The sequence below is a fragment of the Haliotis asinina genome, chromosome 1 (genome assembly GCF_037392515.1).
Source record: "Haliotis asinina isolate JCU_RB_2024 chromosome 1, JCU_Hal_asi_v2, whole genome shotgun sequence".
NCBI lineage: Eukaryota > Metazoa > Mollusca > Gastropoda > Lepetellida > Haliotidae > Haliotis > Haliotis asinina.
In genome coordinates, this window is record NC_090280.1 from 83,964,285 (window position 1) to 83,986,495 (window position 22,211).

The window sequence follows — 22,211 nt, forward strand, 5'->3', positions numbered from 1 at the left end:
CAAAAGCACCTTACTGGATGTGAACAGTTTCAAAGATGGATGAAGTAAAATTCTGGGTGCTGGCTTTGACATGTATCTCCATAGTCAATGTTTGTAACTGCCATGCCAGTATTGTGTCAGTCATCAAAAGACTGGACCAGTTCCAGGAGGATCTGCTTGATAACAAGGTGAACATGACCCGTCTGGAGAAGAGGATGCTTAACATCATAGATGTCGCAACGACAGAATTGAGAGCTGAACTGAAAGAAACCATACGGGATCAGGTAAGGAGCACCATGGCTGAGATTCTGCAAAGCGATTCTCTTCAGGACATGGTGAAGCGTGAGGTTGTTACTGAAATGAGGCATCTGACACATGAGCACCATCAGATGAAGAGACAGCTGCATCATGTCTCACGATCACTCAAAGACTTTCAGGATGAGACTGATGCGTTCCAAGAGTCTGTCTTTGAGAAGGCAGATGTTTGGAAACGACACAATAAAAGTGTTTTCTGTATCGGAGACAAACGCAGATTGAAAAAAGTGTGCAAGGATCGAGCCGCTGGTCTCAAGACAGATATTGAACGAATCGTATCAAATGCGAATGCTCAGTCCCACATTTTACAACTAAACGCAACTCCTGCTTCTTCCGAAGCAACTAAAACTTTTACCTCTCCACCCAGCTCGCCAGCGTTCACGATGTCAGAGACGACGCCAACACCAAATGAGGAGAGTAGCAGGATCTTGATTCTGCTCTCCGCGTCACGAACCCATCATCGGTTCCATCAACTCAACATCCACACTAACTCTTTGAGTGCATATCCGTATCACAACAGTAAGAGAGTGACCTCTCTTGCTTACACTGCCAAGACGAAGAGTCTTCTGATAGGCTTATACGAACCTACTAAGATAGTGTCGTCTGCCCTGGATACAAGTCACATGACGGAAATGATAGACGATGTTTTTGCAACGGCCATGGCAGTGGATGAAGGACGGGACTTGGTATTTATAGTCAGAAAGCAACCACGATACTCTCTGTGCCGCATGCCAACACTTGGGGGTTACTTTAATACCATCAAATATTTATCGTACGGGAACATTCCAAGGCAGATAACTCTTGATACAAAGAGAAAGAGGATATATGGGTGTAACAAAGCGAGGCTGTTCATGATGAAATATAATGGGCATGGTCTGGCAACATTAGCCAGAGGAAGAATATATGCAGTAACCATGGATCAGGCAGCTGGTGTATTGTATTATAACGATGAGGAGACGCTAAAGAAGATGACACTGTCCAATAAATTGAGTACAGAGGTGACCACACTGACCGCTTGGCCCGGTAGCATGATATTCTACACAGGTATTATCTACTACGGTGGTATCTTTTCTCCTATTGTAGGTGTAGTTGATGTTGCCAATGACACTGGAGCATATACTCTCCAGACAATGAAGGATGTTCGTTTCCATCAACTGTGTTTGATACCCTGAAATCTATTATGGACATACTACAAAGAACTGGGTACGTTCTGACTGAACAGTCAGATAACTCCTTTGACAGACATTTAGAAGTTCGGGCAGTAAGGGAAGGTAGCAATAGATATGAACACATTCGTTATTGCTATGAGAATGACGTGTCGTAGGTTCTAACACTGTATCAAGCAAGTGATGAAGAGCATAGTGAGCGAGTTTAATTTTACGCCGCTCTCAGCAGTATTCCAGCTATATGGCGGTGGTCTGTAAAGCATCAAGTCTGGACCTGACAATCTAGTGATCAACAGCATCATCATCGATCTGTGCTATTGGAAACCGAAGACATGTTTAAACCAATTTGAGGTCATTTTCCAAATAAAATATAGTAAATATGAATTAAAAACACGCGTTGAAATAGTTTCATCTCTTTTAATAACTGTTAAGAGACTTGAAACCAACATCAAGTTTGTTTAAGAGGTAACAGATTCAGATAGCTCTGCATCAAAGAAGGAATCTGTTACTTCCTGTATTGTGCGCTGAGCATTTATCAATGGAAGTAAATTACTAAACCATCAATTGTCAAGCATACTGTCTATAGTTTTTCGTTTCTAGAATCGATCAATTGCTGTTGGAGACTCAAGCATAAAGTTGCTCATCCACATTTTGTTGTCATTCCTTCCTGACTTGTCAGACCTGATTTGTTGACAACGAATTGGAAACAAAACTTCCTACTCTCATGATTAATAAAATAGAAATGATATGAACATCCAGAGATATGTCCCAAACAGTATATCTGGTTAGATGTTGTGGAAGTGGTGTGTAGATGTTCTGGCGCTGTGGTAGCTCCTGAAAAAATATGGTCCGATGTTGTAATGTTGGAACAGCATCACTGATGTTCAATCATGTGTGATATGACATGGTGCTGCTGGATCAAGTCTGGATTAAAGGGCCGTCCTAACAGCATGATGGATTAGTGATAGGACCAATAACTTGTCACTATCAACTGGTGTAAAGAGAGAGTGTCTGTTCTGACTCTAAAATCTGTTCTGGTACACAAGGAGAGGGTTTATTCTGACTCTAGAATGTATTCTGTTACATGGAGAGAGGATCTGTTCTGATTGTTGAACATGTACACAGAGGGTCTGTTCCGACGCTTGACTGTGGTCTGGTACACACAATGATGGTCCAGTACACAGAGATAATGTCTGTTGTGAATCTAAAATGTGTTCTGTTAATGCATACAGGGAATATTCTGACTCACAGAGACATTCTGAAACACGATGATGCGTTTTCTTTGACTCTTATCTGACTGTTGAACATCATACTCTGGTCAGACTCCATAAAATTGTGGTTCGAAAAGATTGGCTGTTCTGTCCCTCAAGGTGTGATGCAGAACATTGTAGACAGATAGCTGCCTGACACAATTCCACCTTCAGCACATCAAGCTAATGTAACAAGAAGAAGGCTTCCGATCCACCTTACTGACATATATCACACCAACTTCCTTGATAGGTTTACAATAGTTTATTAGTATGTTTCATATTTCACCTTACTTGCTTTCAGCTTCATTTTTGCACATCCATAACTGGCAGGATGAGATAATTGAATCATTGTAGACATGTACAAACTGTGATTACATAACGTATCTAACAACAGCAAAATGTCATAAAAAGATGACTGAGTAGAAACGCATGTGGAATTTATATTTTACAATTGTCTTCATAAACATAAAAATTATGGCTATTGTTCTCAATCTTAAGATCATAAAAATATTCCTCCATCTGATGACAATCGAGTCCTGATTTCTCGAAACAAACTTTAGCCTTTTACTCATATTTCCAAAAGACTTCTACAATTTTTAACAGCTGAATTTTTAACTCAACTGCATTTTTTACCAAAAAAGAAAAAAAACAAAGAAATTAAGTAATCTATTTCTCCAACTCAAATTGTCTACTATGATTGAGTTTATTATCGATTTCAGTTTGTTTTGGGAAATGGATTTTCCTGCATTTCTCTGATTTGAGGAAAAACTGTAACGTATGTAAAAACTCGGGCTTAAGTTTGTTTTGAGAAATCGGCATCAGGAAACATCAAAGGATTTGAAAATATCTATTAACCCTAAATCCATGTGGACTGGTTTCTGACAAACCAACAACCAGAGTTGTCAGAGTCTTCATAAATAGTCAGATGGGCAACTGAGGCAAGTTGATGAAGAGTCTAAGACTCTGCAAAGACTCTAAAGTCTATGTGACTGACTTGCCCCCAAGATTGCAGCACAAGGAACATAGTGCAGATAGCACATCAGGGACATACCAGAGGATGTCCAGATCAAGTCCTCCCCCAGAGTTCTGTCTTAGTAAGCTCTTTGTTGACGGCCCCTACGGTCTGAAAACAAGATGGGAGAACTGAATGTTTGTTCATTTTGGGGTTGGTTGCTTTACTCCTTTAGCTAACAAGCACTGGCTGAGGAATAATTCTTTCACAGATCTTTCCCGATGAGCGTGTGAATATAGTTTTATGCCATTGTTAGCAATATTCCAGCAACGCCACAGCAAAGGATATGAGAAATGGGTTTCACACACTGTAACCACGTGAAAAACCCTGGTCTTTGGTGTGACAAACAAATGATTAAATCACAAGGATACCCCACCACGACTTACAGAAAAGAGATACATTCCAACAATAGAGAAATATATTTCATAAATCTAATTTTACATGTCACCTAATTCTGTTCTTTTTTGTTCTGTGTTGTTTTACTGTTTTGTTTTGGTTTAATTTGAATGACAAGTGAAATTCATGACTCCCAGCATCCCAGCAGTCATGGGTACTACTCAGTAAATAGCTCCTAGAACAAAGATCAATACAGCTCCCATACGTTAACATGGATTACTGCAGTCGCAGCACTGACAGTGCCTTGTGGAATAAGTCATGGAGAGACTGCTTCTCCTGGCATGTCTGGTAGTAATCATACGGACTGAACTGAAAGTTTGGCAGCCAGATTCGGTGCACAGACAAATCAACAATAAAGCTTTGACTTACTCCAATTATTCTGTCCACGATCTCGATCCTGGCGGTCTGAAAATAACAAGGGTCATTTTGTTATCTTTCATGTCATATAAAACTTTCCCACAAGATAAGAAATGTTTTGAAGAAGTTGCCACCGGCCTGCAGCTTCAACCCTAGAGGTCTAACCAACATGAATGGTCAGACAAATGGGGAAACTAGAGGTCCACAAATATGACTTGTCAGATAACTGGGGAAACTAGATGCCCACAAGCATGACTGGCCACACGACTAGGGAAACCAGAGGTTCTTGAACATGACTAGCCACACAACTGGGAAACTAGATGTCTACCAAACTGACTGGTCAGTAAACTAGGGAAACTAAAGGTCCACCAACATGACTGGTCAGACAACTGGGGAAACTTGGGGTTCACAAACATAACTGGCCACACAACTGGGGACACAAGGGGTCTACCAACATGACTGGCTGGACAACTGGGGAAACCAGAGGTTCACCATCAAGACTGGCCGTACTACTGGGGAAACTACAGGTCCACCAACATGACTGGTCAGACAACTGGGGAAACTAGAGGTCCACCAACATGACTGGTCAGACAACTGGGGGGGGAAAAAGTGGTTCACAAGCATGACTGGCCACACAACTGAGGAAACTAGGGATCCACCAACATGACTGGCCACAAAAATGGAAAAACTAGAGGTTCACAAACATAACTGGCCACATAATTGGGGAAAATAGAGGTCCACCAATATGACTGGCCACACAACTGGGGAAAATATAGGACCACCAACATGATTGGTCAGACAACTATGGAAGATAGAGCTCCACCAACATGACTGACCACACATAGAGGAAACTAGAAGTCTACCACAACAGAAGTAACACTTACTCCAACCTCCACCACCTTGTTTGTGTTCCCCATCACGCCGATCTGTAACATATGACAAATATTTGTGGGTCAATGTTAAACAGATGTAATCTTCAATGTTTTTCCACTCAGGTGAAGCAATATGCTTGGCACGTTAATGCTCCTACAAATACTTGAAACATTCAAACCAATGATAACAGGGTTCAGTAACTCTGAAGAACAACTGCTCTGCAAAAATTACGCTGGGTATCCTTTTGTCCACGAAATACATTCAAGTACAGGACAACAATCAGTTATCTATGAACAAATGGCTCTCTGCTGAACATTTCTAATTCAGTTTGAGTTTAAAGTGTTCAACAACTACTGATGCCTCTTGCCATTTGAGTTTAAAGTGTTCAACAAGAACTACTGATGCCTCTTGCCAGGACTTGAACAGAATGATGGCCCAGTTGTCTGAGAGATGTCAGTCATAACAACACAAAAGCTACTAGGTTGTGTTTCAATGCTGCTCTTTTGCTGTGTCAGTGTGAGACCGAATGGCACAGATTGGGGTTAGACACTGGTTTAGGCAACTCATGATCATTGGAGAAAACAACTAATGGGGTTTGCTGATTTGGTCGCAGCATCTTATCATATACCAGGCCCCGAGTTCATGAATAGTTTGTCCTAATTCTTAAAATTTAGACTCAAACCTAATTTGTGTCTTAAATTTGGATAACGAAGCTCCATCTGTGGGAAAATCTACAGCCCGAAGACTGCAGTTTTATGGACATAAGACAGATTTCATCCTAAGCATTTTTTCAGACTTAAGACACTGTCATGATCCCGGGGCCAATTGCACAGATTGATGCTCATAGCGTTGATAACTGGAATGTCTGGTCCAGACTCCATTGTTTACAGATTGCCATCACATAGACGGAATACTGCTGAAACAACCATGAGACCAAGTGCTGACTACAATAACAAGCAATCAGGGCCTAGATTTTCGAAGCTCTATTAGTGCTAAGATAGCCATGTGCCATACATTAACATATGACTATCACAGAGCCAACAGATCTTCGAAAATCTATGCCCTGTTAGGCAATGTCATCAACACAACATCAGCTAAGAAAACTTAAACAATCACCAGTATTTCAGTTACTGAGTGTTCCCTCACCTTCCAGCTCCCTGTACAAGGAAAGCCTAAAGTGATTTGGGATTAAATGTGGGTGACAACCACAGGAACAGAATCAGAGCAAACTAACTGAACCATCACTGGTGGCATTTCATGCATGAATATGGACAGAGAACTTACTCCAGCCACCTTGTTTCTGATCCCCATCTCGTCGATCTGAAACATGAAGACAATTCTCAATTCTGGACAGGGCAGAGATCCAACAACACAACAGAAATCCTTTCATATCTACCAGGGGCAATCATAAAGTAGTCCGCTTAAAAATATTCTTGATGTCCAATGCTTGAAAAGCTTTTACTGGGTATTTTATTTTGAAGGAATCATTAGCAAAGCCATATCCGAAATTTCACGAATGAGGGTAATAAAGTCACAACACATTATTATTTCTTAAAAATTGCATATAACAAAAAATGATCTATCATCTGAACCTCCTGAATAATGGTATGCCCTCAGACAATATCATGTAAAATATGTTCTGTATAATATTGGATGACTACCCGTCATAATCAGCATTTCAAAGAATTGGATCGCTTGATATACAGTGGAAGCTGTCTAAACCTGCATTCATCGGGGCAGAAGAAATAATCCAGTTTACATCACGTGACAGATTGTAGAGGTGATAAAGTATGTACAAGCCACAGACAGGACTGAAGTTTTATGTCCTTGATGACAGCCTACCGGATTGGACAGATGCCGGTTTTGACAGCTTCCACTGTACATTTAGGTGTGGTGTTTTTGAAGGACATAGCCATTTCAATCTTTCAAAAACACTGTGTCCAGATATTCAAGCTCATACTGTTTACAATATACTGAGAGCTGACACGTGTGAGCATCCAGTATTTAGTTTGAACCCTGGAAAACATTAGAATCAGTTATGTCCTGATTACATCTTCTAAAAAGGGGCTAGGTAGTGTCTCCAAAACAAGCTTTTTCAAAAAACATGAATGGGGAGTCACTTTAACAAGCAATTGTAGTTTCAATAGCTTTTTCATGCACTTTTGCCTAAATGAAACACTCACAATGTTTCTTGCATATTTTGTTTCCTGAAGTTTGTGATGCATTTACTGCAGATTTTGTGCATTTCCAGGTATTAAGATAAAAAGTCAAACAAACTGAGAGAAGCAAAATCAATTTGTTTGATGTTGACAGATATTATGTAGAAAAATAACATAACTTGCATTTGTATCATTGTCACGGTGAGGCTGACTACTGTTTGAAAGCCCCTAGTACGGCTAGTGGACAAACATAACGTACACCTGTAGCAAGCACTAGCTACAGGTTAAAACTGGTTTTGAGCATCCCATGCTTGTTGAAGATGACTTACAGGGTTGGGTGGTCAGATTCGTTGAAACATGTCATCCTATCCCAACAAGCATAGGCTCCAGAAGACCAATTCTAACCCAAATCTTCACAAGTATGTCTAACAGAGCATTAATGTCACTGACTGAAGTTTGGTTTATTCACAAAAGTCGGTACACTGGTGACCCTCCCTGATTCCCTTTGACCTTCATCTGTATTAACAAGTCTTTTTTTTTGCCCAGTCTCTCATCTAATCCTTTTACCTTGCACACAATGTCCTCACTGTATGTCACCTACCAATGATGCCCTTTACACAATGTCCTCATGACATATCAACCAAAGATTATTCCTTGTACACGATGTCCCAATTATATACATCAACCAACACTTGTACCCTGTACACAATGTCCTAAAGTATTATCATCCAATACTTACACCTTGGACAAGATGTCTTCACTTTGTATCACCTTCTAATGATGTCCTGTACAAAATGTCCTCACCATATATCATCCAATTACTATACCCTGTACACGATGTCTTCACGATATATATCAACCAATACATACCATGTAGAGGATGTCCTCACTATATGTCATCAAATATTTATACCTTGTACACAGCGTCTTCACTATATGTCATCCAATATTTATACCCTGTGCACGATGTCCTCAGCGTATATCACTTATCAATGATGCATGCAATGCACACAATGTCCGCACCATATATAATCCAATATTTATACCATGTACATGATGTCCTGACGATATATTCTCCAACACTTATATCCTATACACAATGTCACAAAGCAATATCATCAAATACTTATACCATTTCAACAACAAGTACAAACAAACAACGTCCTTTAACTTACTCCAACCACCTTGTTTATGATGATCCCCGTCACGCCGGTCTACAATGAGAAGAACACACTCATACATAGCTTAAACAACAGGAAATTCAAACTTATCAACTGACTTCTTTCCGTACATTTGTGGCCAGCTTGAACTCTACGAGCTAGCTCTGATCCCCTAATCAAAAGGATATCATCCTTCAATGATACCCTGATGTAATCACTACATATCATGTATACCTTATACATGATGTCCATACATGATGTCCACACAATATATCATCCAATATATATACCCTGTACATGGACTCCTCATCTGATATCAGCTACCAATAATGCCATGTACACAATGTCCTCACTATAAATTACCCACCAGTGATGCCCTGTACACAATGTCCGCACTATGTACCATTCAATGCTTACACCCTGTACACGATAGATAGATCACCCACAAACGATGTCCTCACTGTAAATCACCCACAAATGATGTCCTCTACACGATGTCCACACTATAAATCACCTAACAATGATGCCCTATACACGATGTCCTCATTACAAAACACCTACCAATGTCCTCACTGTATTTCGCCTACCAGTGATGCCATGTACACAATGTCCTCACTATATATCATTCAACACTATACCCTGTGCACAATATATCACCTACCAATGACACACTATACAAATGTCCTCACTACATACCAACCAACACTTAAACCCTGTGCACGATGGCCTCACTATGCATCACCTACTAATGATGCCCATACACAATGTCCTCACTACATACCAACCAACACTTAAACCCTGTGCACGAAGGCCTCACTATGCATCACCTACTAATGATGCCCATACACGATGTCCTCACTATATATAACCTATATAACCATGGGCAAATGAAATAGTGGCAACCTACTCATAGGCAATATACACCAGGAGCAAACTACACAGGAAGCAATCAACTCAATGGCAACCTGCACAGGAGCCAACCTGCACAGGAGGCAACCTGCACAGGAGGCAACCTATTCAAGGGCAACTTGAACAGGAGGTAGGCTGCACATGGGTGACAAACACAGGGGTAAACTACCATGGTCAACCGACAGTGTCATCCCTCACATGGGCAACTTATAACGCTCCTAATAGGCAACCTAATCAGAAGCAACCTACAGTAGTATAATTAATGGGGGTATGGGACTGATTATACCACTTACACAAGAGCAACCTATACATGTAGGCAAGCTGCACATGGGCAACCTGCATGGGCAACTCACAGAGGTAGAACCCTAACAGTGGGTGGCCTACTCATGATAACCTATGCAGGGGCATCCTAGACAGGATTCCATTCTGGAGGAGCTTCAGTGCTCACACAAGACCTGTGTTCCCATACTTACTCCAGTTCTGGTTTTGCTGGTAGCCTTGATTAGCTGCAAAAGAAAAATCAGCAGTGAAAGACAAGATACAGACACAGCAAAGGGGAGAAAATAGTAGTTCATGTCAAGGTCGCGATCATTCTACACAGGCACTACTTGTTGCCATACACCCATCCTTCTTTTCTCAGGGTGTAGTACTTTGGACTCATGTAGATTTGAGTGGAAATTGGTCTTCAGCGACCCTTGCTTCAAGTAAGAGGCAACTAACACGATCAGGTGGTCAGGATCACTGACTTGGTTGACACATGTGATCATGTGCCATTTGCATAGATCGATGCTCAAAATGTCAAAAGCTGGGTTGTCTTAAATTGTCTTAACAGATTCATTTATTTACAGACCAACGTAAAAGAACTGGAAAAATGCTGTTACAAAACAAACTAGTGAGTAAGGTTTTATGCTGCTGTTAGCACTATTCCAGCAACAAAATGGCAGGGAACACCAGAAATGGGCTTCACATATTGTACCTATGTTTGGAATTGAACCCGGATCTTTGGCGTGATGAGCCAATGCTTTAACCCCTAGGCTACCCCCTTGCCCCTGTAACAGTGTGAGGAATCGAGCCAATTCAAGGGAACATATAACTACTGACCTACCCCCAACATCCCTCATTCATGCTTATGATGTGGCATTCCATATGAGTGAGTGAGTGAGTGAGTGAGTGAGTGAGTGAGTGAGTGAGTGAGTGAGTGAGTGAGTGAGTGAGTGAGTGAGTGAGTGAGTCAGTCAGTCAGTCAGTCAGTCAGTCAGTCAGTCAGTCAGTCAGTCCAACCCGGGTCTTAGGCGTGATGAACAAACGATTCAGACACAAGGCAACACCACTGCCATTGATTTTTCCGTCTGGTAAGACATGGGGCACAGAGGGTGAGCTGGCTAAATCAAGTGATCCACCGAAGTTGAGGTGTCTGGATCAAACCCACATGTGACTGGATGTGAAAACCTTGGAGTCAACTTTGTATGTTGACTCTTGGAGTGAGTATGGTTCTCCATGTTAGAAGTGATTCCCTTCAACCATGGTTTTCATAACTGATCAAATGATAAGGTAGTCAGACTTGTAACTTAATTTTCTTTTTGTCATTTTACCCTAACATGAGTGAGTACGGTTTAACGCTGCTTTTAGCAATATTCCAACAATATGACAGCAAGGATACCAGAAATGGGTTTCACATTTTGTGCCCATGTGGGGAATTGAACCCAGGGCTTCAGCAAAAGGAGCGAACACCTTTACCACTATGCTACTCCACCACGGATACCATATACAGGAGAATCATTGCTCAAAATAACAATCACTGGATTGTCAAGTCCAGAATTCCTACTGGAGCTGGATTATTGCTAAAAGTGACAATTAAAAATATATTGCTCACTTTGTATAAAATGTATTGCAGATGGAAAATTATATACGAAAGGCAACAAAAAGAATAAACTTAGAAAATCTGTGTTCATATTTTTTTTTATAAAATAAATACATTTTGTGATTCACACTTACAGCTTTAACCTGTGATAAGAATAAAACAACAGTACACAAGACAAGATGGAGACATCAAACACACCAACATTAGTCGCATGTGCAATTACAATAGTACTACACCACAAAAAGCATTACACATCCTACAAGATCCAGAATTAGTCAAGATCCTACTCCATAACAAAAGCAACTATTTTCAGTACAATCTAGATGTGTATCAGAGCAAGGTGACCATAGGCTACTTTTGAAGAGTCTTCTCGGTACTGTAAATCATAAAATTAATGCCAGCATTCTATTCATGCAAAGAAATGTGTCTTCACTCTTCTCACGTTATTATAATGACACATTTCAGTCATGTCAACTATTGAGAACTTAAAAGACCTTGACTTCAGGTTAGCATTCATCATAACAGTATAGAATACAACAATTTAGACCTCTCTTATAAAATCAATTGACAAACTTGCACTAATTTCCATGCCATGATAACTCATATCTATTGGAGGTATCTCAAGTCACATGCCACTATGACCAGTTAAAGCACTGGTCAGTCAAGCATATCAGCTAGACCCGTCAACTACGCAGAATCAAAACTTCGTCAGTTGGTTTCCATTCATTGCTTAACAAGCTCTATTCAGGTTATTTGGTAAATAACAAGTGTGAATGCTCATGGGCGAGTAATGATTTTACGCGCGCTTTAATCAAGGAAACTTCAATGGATTCAAGTGTTCCACCATAGTCTGATAGAAGGAGACAAGCATAATAAGCATGAGTCAGGATAAGGAAAAATATAAAAAATTCGAGGTGTCACATATTATGAACACAGACTCCTGAGCTCGCATTAATTTCGCAACGCATCTGAGACTAGACCTTGCACTTGCATTAAATTTGTGATGCATTAATTTCATGATTTACAGTATATCATGGCATGATAACTTGATGTGGGTGGACACAGTGTGCGAACTGGCCACTGGCCCAATAGCCCCTGACTAGTAGAACTCCAGTCGGGCCAGAAATCTTCACAGCCACTGGCCCTACTGGCTAGTGAATCTTCATGGGGTCATTTTGCAAACAGATCACTTTCTCTGACTTGTTGAATTATACTACACTTCAATCATGCAAGATTGAGTGGAATCCATCCCAGGTCTTCGGCGGGACGAGGGAACACTTTAACCAGCAGGCTACCCAACCACCCTTCTCACACCCCTATCCCCCCCACCCATGAAGACAGCAGGGTAAAACACAGTCACAAGATTCTCAGATTGTAAAACCCAAAGAAATCATTTGTCTTATAACACACTAACTTTGGACTAATGCTTTGACTGATGGTCTCTCCCAGGTCACAGACACAGCAACAATGAGGGGCACCTCACCCATCCCCCCCTCTCATCCATCACCACAACCATCAACCACCCTGCACCACAAACAAGCTTACCAGTCAAATAAATAGCTCTGTGCAAAAATTAGTACAAGTTATGGCTAAACAACACACAGAAATAAATATCATGCAAAACTTGAGCAAGGGCAAGCCTGTACTTGCATCACAGGCATGTTAGTTCTATCTATCACATGGAAGTTACACTGTGCATGGTCATGGTAACAGGAACTTGAATAATCCACCAAATTATTCTGACAAACTGTCAAAACGTCGTTTTACATCATATCAGAAACATCAGATATAAAACTTCTTGCTTCAAGGTAATGATTTCAAAATCCAAGATATTATTGCGGTTCATGTATAATTATCATCAATATAGGAATCAGAAATTTGTAACAGGTAAAATCATGCTTCTTGCAATAAAAGACAACCTGATATACTACAGGTAGAGTAGCTTGATGTCCCTAAAGTGGAACCCTGATTATCTGGACATCAGACATCAAGGAACCTTGCGTACTGGACAACATATTAGTGCAACCTATCCCCAAAATGCAGCAAAAAAATATATATTTATTTCCAGAAATGAATTTAACAATGGACAAGACACATTAACCTGTCCAAGTTCCGAAACACTGCACATTTATTGAGTTTAGATGTACAAGTACTACAATGTATGGGTAAAAAGACATGATGCATAAAATCATAGAGGTGTTTCAGGGAAATATAAGTAGGGGAGGTATACCTCAAGTCAATGACAGAACGCTTTTGGAGACCATGGAATAGATTTTCGAAGCTCTCTTAGCACTAAGGCAGTTGTAAGTTAATGTTAATGAATGGCACTAACGACTATCTTAGCGCTAAGAGAGTTTTGAAAATCTAGGCCCTTGTCCATCTGGGCAATGTCTAAGAAAACAAGTGTTCATATAAGCAAGGTTTGACTGTTTACACTATTTGTCCAGGGCCAACTTGCACAAAATGATCTAACAATAATCATATCACTCCCATACTCTATCATAGATTTAAGATGTTCTTAGTGCCAAGATTGCTTTGCACAAGCGGATCTGGTTTTGTGAATGTCCTGTGATGCGTTTAGTAGAGCATGTATCCCAACATGGCTCTATGAAGCATGGCAGACAAAGTACTTACTGGACTTCTGGAAGTAGAAGTTGCCCTGCTTCATCTCCATGATGCGCTCGTTGTTCTCCACTAGCGTTGCCACCTTCTCCGACAGCTGCAGTGCCAGGGACTGCAGACGGCTAGGCTCTGTCCGGTGCATCACTACCGTCTGTGTTGGCTCATCCAGGGATGCCTGCAGTACAGTAACACACCCTGATCCCTTATTTATGATTGGATATGATTACTGATTGTCTGTAACTAACTAAACATGCAACTAAACTCAAGCTTTGTGATGTCAGTCTGTAAAAATAATAGAATCCAGACAAGGCAGCCCATGTTGAAACCATGAGTATTTATCTATGCCAAATGCAAATTAGCATTAGCAACATCAAGAATCTGATCTACAGTTCTGCTGGCTTGTTGAGGATCAATTCTAATCTGGATCTTGACAGGACAAACAAGAATACTATTTAGTTTTGTGGGTGAATGTGTAAGTTCAGTTGTTTTCACACAACTTTTAGATGTGGTCCAGCAATATCATGGCCATGGCCTCTACAAATGGGCTTCACACACGACCCATATGGCAAATCAAACCTTGGTCTTGGGTGGTACGAACGAACGCATTAACCAATAAGCAACCCGACTTTCCCTATTTCTTTCAGTTGCAAATGTATAGGTGACAAATTTTCCTTTATAAGTTGCCCTTGCACAAAATTACAAAATGCAATTTGCTGCTGACACACTATTATCACTGTCATAATTCTAGCATGATTTTGATGAATTACTCCTTCTTGACCCACTACAAAGTACATTAATAAATTCATAATGGTCCACATCAGAAAATGATTCGATGTTAAAAGGACACAAAAGTTTGGACTATCATGACAAGATCCACCATCTTGTGCAAGGATCATACCATAAGTTCCTCATTGATGATCATCTTGCTGATGATGGAGTGCACAACTGGCTTGTTCAGCTCAAACATCTCTGACAGTGTGTCCATGGAGAGTGAGTCGTACACGCTGCTGTAGGTGAACAAGTATGTCCTTAGACTCTCCTCCTGAATCTTGTTGGTGATCATGTCCCGCACCTGATCCTTGTTGTAGAACAGATCCCAAACCTGTAACACAGACAACAACCCATACCTTTCAATTGATGTACTCTGGTATACTGTATATTACAATAATTTTCGTGAAGATGATATTTTTGCAGAAATTCCAAGGGACCTCAGTTCGCAAAAAAAGATGTAATTTATTATTCACCAGTTCATATCATCAACAGATCTAGACAGTACAACAATTACATAATGACGACAACTTTGGGGAACATTAATTACTAGCAATACTGACTGACTGAGTTTAGTTTTATGCCTCTTTTTTAGCAATATTCCAGCAACATCATGACAGGGAACACAAGAAATGGGCTTCACACACAGTACCCATGTAGGGATTCAAACCCAGATCTTCAGCATGACTAGTCAATGTTTTAACCACCAGTCTACCCGTCACACGTAAAATAAGTGATACTCTGACAAGATAGGCCTCCCAGGCGCCAACCCCTCAACATACAATGTGCTTCATTATAGACCATTTGATAGGCCAACATCATCAAATGAGTTCGGACAGGATATCGCAAAAATGTCATGATTCAAAAACGTCTGCAGGTCAGCACTCGTAAAAATACTGTCACACAATCCTGCTTGAAAATATACTTCCCTTCAATCACTGCATGTGAGGAGTATAAGAAAACAGTGTTGTATTGCTTCACATGAACAATCAACTGAAGATATGCCCAGGACATACGGTTCATACCTTGGCGTTCATCTTCTCATTGATGATGAAGTTCTTACAGGCCTTCCAATCCCCGGTCTTCATGGACTTTGACGCTGCAACCACATGTTCCCTCATACTCTCTGGTGGTCCTGTCAGGTTCTGCCTCTCACTCATCTTCATCACATGGTGGAAGTTTTTGCTAATCATACGACGGCGGACATCAAGCTCATGTGCTGAAAACAAATCACTGGCTGTAGTGTCTGTGAGTGAGTTAGGGAGTGAATTCAGTTTACTCAGCACTCAGCAATATTCCAGCTATTTGGCACCTGTCTGTAAATAACTGAGTCTGAAGCACATAACCCAGTGATCAACAGCATGAGCATTGATCTGCCCAACTGAGAACAGATGACATGTCAACTGAGTAAGCGTCTTGACCAATGAATCCTGTTCATTGCCTCTTACGACAATGATGGGTTATGGGAGATCAACTCTGAACTTTACGAGGGTCTAATCTGCAATGTAACATATCTCACAGGTTTGACTTGGTTTGCTTGTTTAACGCCACCCTCAGCAACATTCCAGCTATATGAAGGCAGCCTGAATATACTAAAGTCTTGACCAGAAAATCCAGTGATCAACAGCATGAGCATCATTCTATCCAAATGGGATACAATGACATGTGTTAACCAAGTCAAGTGAGCCTGACCACCCGATCCTGTTAGTTGCCTCATATATAGGTTGCTGAAGACAATTCCAATCCAGATCTTCACATGTAGATCTCACAGGAAAGGTACATCTCAGGGTAGACACCATTCAGTGACTCACCTGCCATGTATGGGATCTCCAGCAGCATGGCTGACACTAGGTACACACACTCCAGCAGCTCAAGGTTGATGTGTTTGTGATACGGCAACAGACGGCGCTTCTCTATCTTCTCCTGCTCGGCACTACGTTCATGTTGGCGTTGAGGAAGCAGGCCCTGAAACAGTTCCAAGACATGTCACAGAACCTCATGACAGAACCTGGTTTAAACACAATGACTGACATCATGAGTACCAAAAAACAAATGGGGTAAGAGGACTGCAATCAAGCACCAAGCCTGGCCACCATATTCATCATGTTGCCTCTATATGGGCGAGTATGGTTTAACACTGATTTTAGCACTAGTCCAGCAATAACAAGGCAAGGGACACCAGAAATGAATTTCACATGTTGTACCCATGTGGAGAATCGAACCCTGGTCTTCAGAATGACGAGCCAATGCTTTGACCACTAAGCTTCATCAGAAGCCCTGCTTCCGTATGACCAGCGAGTACCTGAACTAACCATCAATACTTACAGACTTGTAATGGACTTATCAACATTAGCAAAGACAAGCGTTGCATACTAGGATAGCAGCCTCTCTTCCCTCACCTGTGCAAGCAGCTCCTTGGCTCTGTTGCTGCTCTGTATGTCAACCAGGGCATTGTGAGCATCTCTGATGAATCCTCGCCGGAACCCACATAGACCAAGCTGCACAAGGGTGCGATTGTACAGGATCTGAAGCCATCATCATTAATCATCATCATCGTCTGGTATTATCATCATGCTTGCATCTATTGACACTGACAAATATCATCATCATCATCATCATCATCATCATCATCAATCCTGTGCATCTACTACAGGTGACCCTTCACCTATGTCCCCCCTCTTTTTTTGTACGGACTTTTGCAGAACTATCATGCAAACTGGTCTCCTACCACAGGATGCTAAGAATCAATGTAAACCAGTACTTAAGTGGATATAAACAAGAGAGTAAAGACTTAGGTGACAGTGTGTTACGTCTCACCTGTGTGTGGACATCGGAGTGATGGATGGTGTCCTGTAGGTGAGACATGAGCATAAGGTCCCGAGCCTGATACCAGCGATCATGCAGAGCGTGGTGGTAAATGTGACACAGCATGGAGCGGGTGCGCAGTCGGTCGGTGCTGTCCTTGGCGTAGATGTACTTGCACAGTCGGTCCATCATCTGCTCAGGGCTCTCCTCGGACGCATCTGTCTTCACACCCTCCATGGCTTTGTAATCAAACTGTTGAACAACAACACAGACTTGTGAGGAGAGAAAGAAACAAAACTAAGGAATCGGGACTCAAAAGTACAATCAATTTTCTGCCAAGGAGGCACTACTCGGCTTGTGGCACCATGACAGCTTACATTCAAAAGTAGTTCATAACATTTATGGGGCAAAATAGCTTGATAGAAGGCTGTGTTATACTTTCAGACAGCAACTTTATATCTGATGTGCTGGTAACACTTTTTAATTTGAAATGATCATGGGAGATGGGTGAGTTTTTGAGCCTGATGCATTAATAGTACCCTGTAAGCACTACTCGATAGCTGTAAGCACACTACAACAGCCTTTGAGTGCAACAAGAGCTTTTCAGGGATGATGTTCAACATACTTTATAGTACGTCTGCTCAATGCGCCGCAGGTACACCCGACACATCTCGTCTGTGGTGGCGCGAGACTCCAGGTATTTCTCCAGCTGCTTGGTCAGGTCAGCCACACGTGCCTCATCCTTCAACCTGTCAACACCATTACATCATATTATGACAACCAAAAGGAGACATAACAACATTTGCAGAAAACAATAACACTTACAATAATACATCATAATTAGATCACCCTGCAATCAATAGTAAACTTTGTTCACTCAAGACAGATCACAATTATCCGATTTGAACCCAGGAATTTCTGAATTTTGCTCACCCAAGAATAGGGGATTTCCCCTATAATCCCCCATTGTCTAAGGATTAGCATGCCTCATAGCTTTGTCAACTTTAGACAATACCTGCCCACATTCAAGTAAGTACCTACTGTACTGTCTCTATCCTGTCTAGGCCAAACACTGTACCCACCTGTCGACATACTCTGTACTGTGGGCATCACAGGCCTGCAGCATCTTGGTGAACTCTTCATCCATCCGTTCCACCATAGTGAGGATACAGCCACGGATGCGGAACGGAGGTTTCTGTCAACAAATAAAACACCATCAAACCCCCACTCCAGGTGAAAGCAGCAAGGTACTGAATCAGCCTGACTCATACCTGACCGATAATTTAGCAGTTGTGGTTTCCCATACTTACATCAAATACCTGTGTGTCGTCTGGGATGTTCTCGCCGATAACAATATCATCATTATCTTTCAACATGTTCAGCAGGATCTGCAGGTTATCTAGGCAGCTGAAACATACACAGTAATTGCTTCAAAATGAAGGTCCACCTGCTGCTCAATTTAAAGTTACATATGGCACTAGAAACTGGTTTCACACATTGCACCCATGCAGGGAGTCGAATCCAGGTCTTCGGTGTGATGAGCGATGTCACGCTAGGACACATAGTCAAGTCTGGGCCAGACAATCCAATGATCAACAGCATGAGCATTGATCAACACAACTGGGATATGATGACGTGTCAACCAAGTCAGCTAGCCTGAAGACCCTTTAGTCGTCTCTTACGACAAGCATGGGTTACTGAAGACCAGGTCCAGTGCCATAGAGCAGAGTGAACACAGCGGTGTTGGGAATTGGTTGAAATCTTACAGATGATGACTGCATCATTACCAACAAACAATCATCGAAAAAATAGGTTAGCATCATTTTTCAGATTATCCTATCCAGGTTGTAACTGCAGATATGTATAACATGATGCAACTTGCTACTTTTTAGTGATGACTGATATGTCATGAACAAACACTTCCTGGAGTCTTATAAAGAAAGATTTCATGACTTTTCAGTTAGTGAAGTAAAATTTCTAAGAATTAAACACATTTTCAGGCCCTCTCAACATCAGATGAAGACTGTTGTGGATAGACAACTTCCTTCTTGCAATGGATGTGTTGTTTCAGTGTAGATTCTAACACCGTTATCAAGCAAAGACGCAAATTTTATGCACAGGGAGAAATATATATACATGGCAGGAATATGAGTTTATACAGAGGAGGGGGATGATATGACAACATCGAAGATATGTTCCACTGACAAGTGTTTCAAAGAGTATAACAAATAGTTCCAAATCGTTTGTGTTTGATTTTGAGAAAGGTACAGTGATTGACTGCTTGGTCCTTTGTTCACTGTGATCAATCTTTGATTATTCCAATTTACTTGAACACCACTATATCAAAGATAACAGAATATGCAAATACTAGCACAAAGCATGGCAGCAGTCTGTAAGTAATTGAGTCTGGAGCAGGCAATCAGTGATCAACAGCATGAGCAACAATCTATACAATTGGTATACGATGAGGTGTCAACCAAGTCAGCAAGTCTGACCACCCCTTAGTTGCCTCTTATGACAAGCAGGGGTTACTGAAAAACAATTCTAACCCTGATCTTCATGGGTCCAGTATAGAGAATAGTGAACACAGCACAAAGCAAGAAATCACAAATTGCTCACCTTTCCCACACCTCAGTCCTCATGCAGGTGGCAATGTTAGGATTGTAGTCAAAGATGGCTGACACAATGTTAAACATGATCTTGACAGCGATGCCAGGTCCGAGATTGGCCGAATCAGACACCGTCAGCAGCTCCTTAAACAGCTCAATCTGCTCCGAGCGGTCCGTGCTCTTCTTGCCACGGGCTGACAGGATCTCGGTTTGCTTCTTCAGCACAGCCTCATGGGTAATTTCCTCGTCCTTACGGAACATTTTGGGCTTCTCCTGCAAAAGAGTGAGTGATCTGACATTGCTTTGATGCTCAATGGTGGTGATGGCAAACAGTGTTTAACATATGTTTAGAATCTGTGCATAAACATCCATGCATGACTGCTTTGAGTGTGAGTGACTGGCTTTGTTTTCTGCCACAGTCAGCAATATTCCACTACAGTGAGGGCAGTCTATAAATAATCAAGTCTTGACCAGAAAGTCCAGTGATCAACAACATAACAATCAATCAACATAAGAATCACTTGGGAGTGAGCGAGTTCTTTTTTACACCACTCATAGCAATATTCTGCCACTATCACTGTCGGGTAAACCAGAAATGGACTACACAGATTGAATTGAATTGAAATGGGGAATTGAACCAATGTCTCTGGTATGACTAGTGAAGACTAGTGCATGCTTTACCACTTTGCTACCCAACCACCCCTAGCAGACCTTGAACAAACATCTAGGCAAAACCAAAAAAACAATGACTTATGTCAGGGGGACACAACTCTGAATATTTTTGCCGAGGCACTGAGGGGAAACATTTGTCAGGTATTTCTACCTCTTGTGATGAGGGACACTCAAAATACATTTACGTACTGTCACAGGATTACTCAACAGACATGAAGATCTACATACTGTTATGACTGACAGTCACTGTACATTCTACATTTTGACACAGGGAATACCAAACATGAAGATCTACGTACGGTCATGAGTGGCACTCCTCCTACAACCTCTTGCCATTCTCCATCTTCTTCATCTTTTGTCTTTTTCTTCGACTCTTTCTCCTTCTTTCTCTCTCGTTTCCTCTCTTCTCGCTTCTGGCGTTCATCTTCTGTTGTCCTGAAAATTCCATCAATCACATTGTCATTTGCTGCAAAAGCAATCTTTAAATATAAGGGAAAGCATAAGAGAAAATAACATATCTCCATCATCTAGTGAACACTATGATTCTATGCAGCTTCCTAGCAATATTCCAGCAATATCAGACACCAGAAATTTGTGTAATCAAACCTGAGTCTTCAGGGTGTGGCCAGCAAGAATCATGAATATCATGAAACACTGATCATTGTCATGCCCACAAGTTTCTTTGTTGTTCAATGCTGCACTTCGCAATATTCCAATTATATGGCAACAGCTGAGTCTAGACCAGCCAATCCAGTGACTGATATCATGAGCATCAATCTACACAATTGAGATTCAATGACATCGAGCCTTGAGTGAGTGAATGAGTTTAATTTTAAGCCACACTCAGCAATATTCCAGCCATATGGCGGCGGTCTGTAAATAATCGAGTCTGGACAAGACAATCCAGTGATCGACAGCATGAGCATCGATCTGTGCATTTGAGGACCATTGACATGTGCCAACCAAGTCAGTGAACCTGACCACCCAATCCTGTTAGTCACCTCTTACGACAAGCATAGTCGCCTCATTGAGCCTTGAAGAGCCATAAAGTTAAATGTATTCAACCACAAGTTAACAGGAAATGGGTGCACATGACTGTTTACTTTTTCAAGAAGTACTCTGCTGTGAGTTTCATTGTGTCAAGTTTCTCGTCCCCAGAGTCTGACTCCGTCTCAGTAGTGGAACTGTCCCAGGAATCACTATCATCACTTTCCATGTCATCTTCGTCCAGCATCTGCAACAGATTAAACACATTCATAGGGAACTATGTGATGTTTTATGCAGCATGGACTGGGAAA

General features: G+C 41.3%; 2 protein-coding genes across 4 annotated transcripts in view; one reads left to right on the top strand and one right to left on the bottom strand.

Moving 5' to 3' along the window:
• Window positions 1–3,367, top strand: LOC137298293 (uncharacterized). Its single transcript, XM_067830490.1, has one exon. It carries the CDS (start codon window positions 36–38, stop codon window positions 1,464–1,466), a length of 1,431 nt encoding a protein of 476 aa, XP_067686591.1. The 5' UTR covers window positions 1–35; the 3' UTR covers window positions 1,467–3,367.
• The window catches only part of LOC137298261 (eukaryotic translation initiation factor 3 subunit C-like), a 27,351-nt gene continuing 8,093 nt past the window's right edge, over window positions 2,954–22,211 (bottom strand). Inside the window, exons 7-24 of one of the 3 annotated variants that reach the window (XM_067830441.1) lie at window positions 22,017–22,147; window positions 21,213–21,348; window positions 20,252–20,514; window positions 18,943–19,039; window positions 18,715–18,827; window positions 18,258–18,381; window positions 17,645–17,884; window positions 17,227–17,352; window positions 16,639–16,792; window positions 15,853–16,046; window positions 14,958–15,161; window positions 14,072–14,234; window positions 10,050–10,082; window positions 8,683–8,721; window positions 6,633–6,668; window positions 5,360–5,401; window positions 4,488–4,523; window positions 2,954–3,833 (exon numbers count right to left, since the gene is read on the bottom strand). In XM_067830441.1, coding sequence (XP_067686542.1) covers window positions 3,802–3,833; window positions 4,488–4,523; window positions 5,360–5,401; window positions 6,633–6,668; window positions 8,683–8,721; window positions 10,050–10,082; window positions 14,072–14,234; window positions 14,958–15,161; window positions 15,853–16,046; window positions 16,639–16,792; window positions 17,227–17,352; window positions 17,645–17,884; window positions 18,258–18,381; window positions 18,715–18,827; window positions 18,943–19,039; window positions 20,252–20,514; window positions 21,213–21,348; window positions 22,017–22,147 — 2,163 coding nt within the window. In that variant the 3' untranslated portion in view covers window positions 2,954–3,801. The remainder of the gene's footprint in view (window positions 3,834–4,487; window positions 4,524–5,359; window positions 5,402–6,632; window positions 6,669–8,682; window positions 8,722–10,049; window positions 10,083–14,071; window positions 14,235–14,957; window positions 15,162–15,852; window positions 16,047–16,638; window positions 16,793–17,226; window positions 17,353–17,644; window positions 17,885–18,257; window positions 18,382–18,714; window positions 18,828–18,942; window positions 19,040–20,251; window positions 20,515–21,212; window positions 21,349–22,016; window positions 22,148–22,211) is intronic. The other 2 variants (XM_067830450.1, XM_067830458.1) reach the window with 2 other exon arrangements.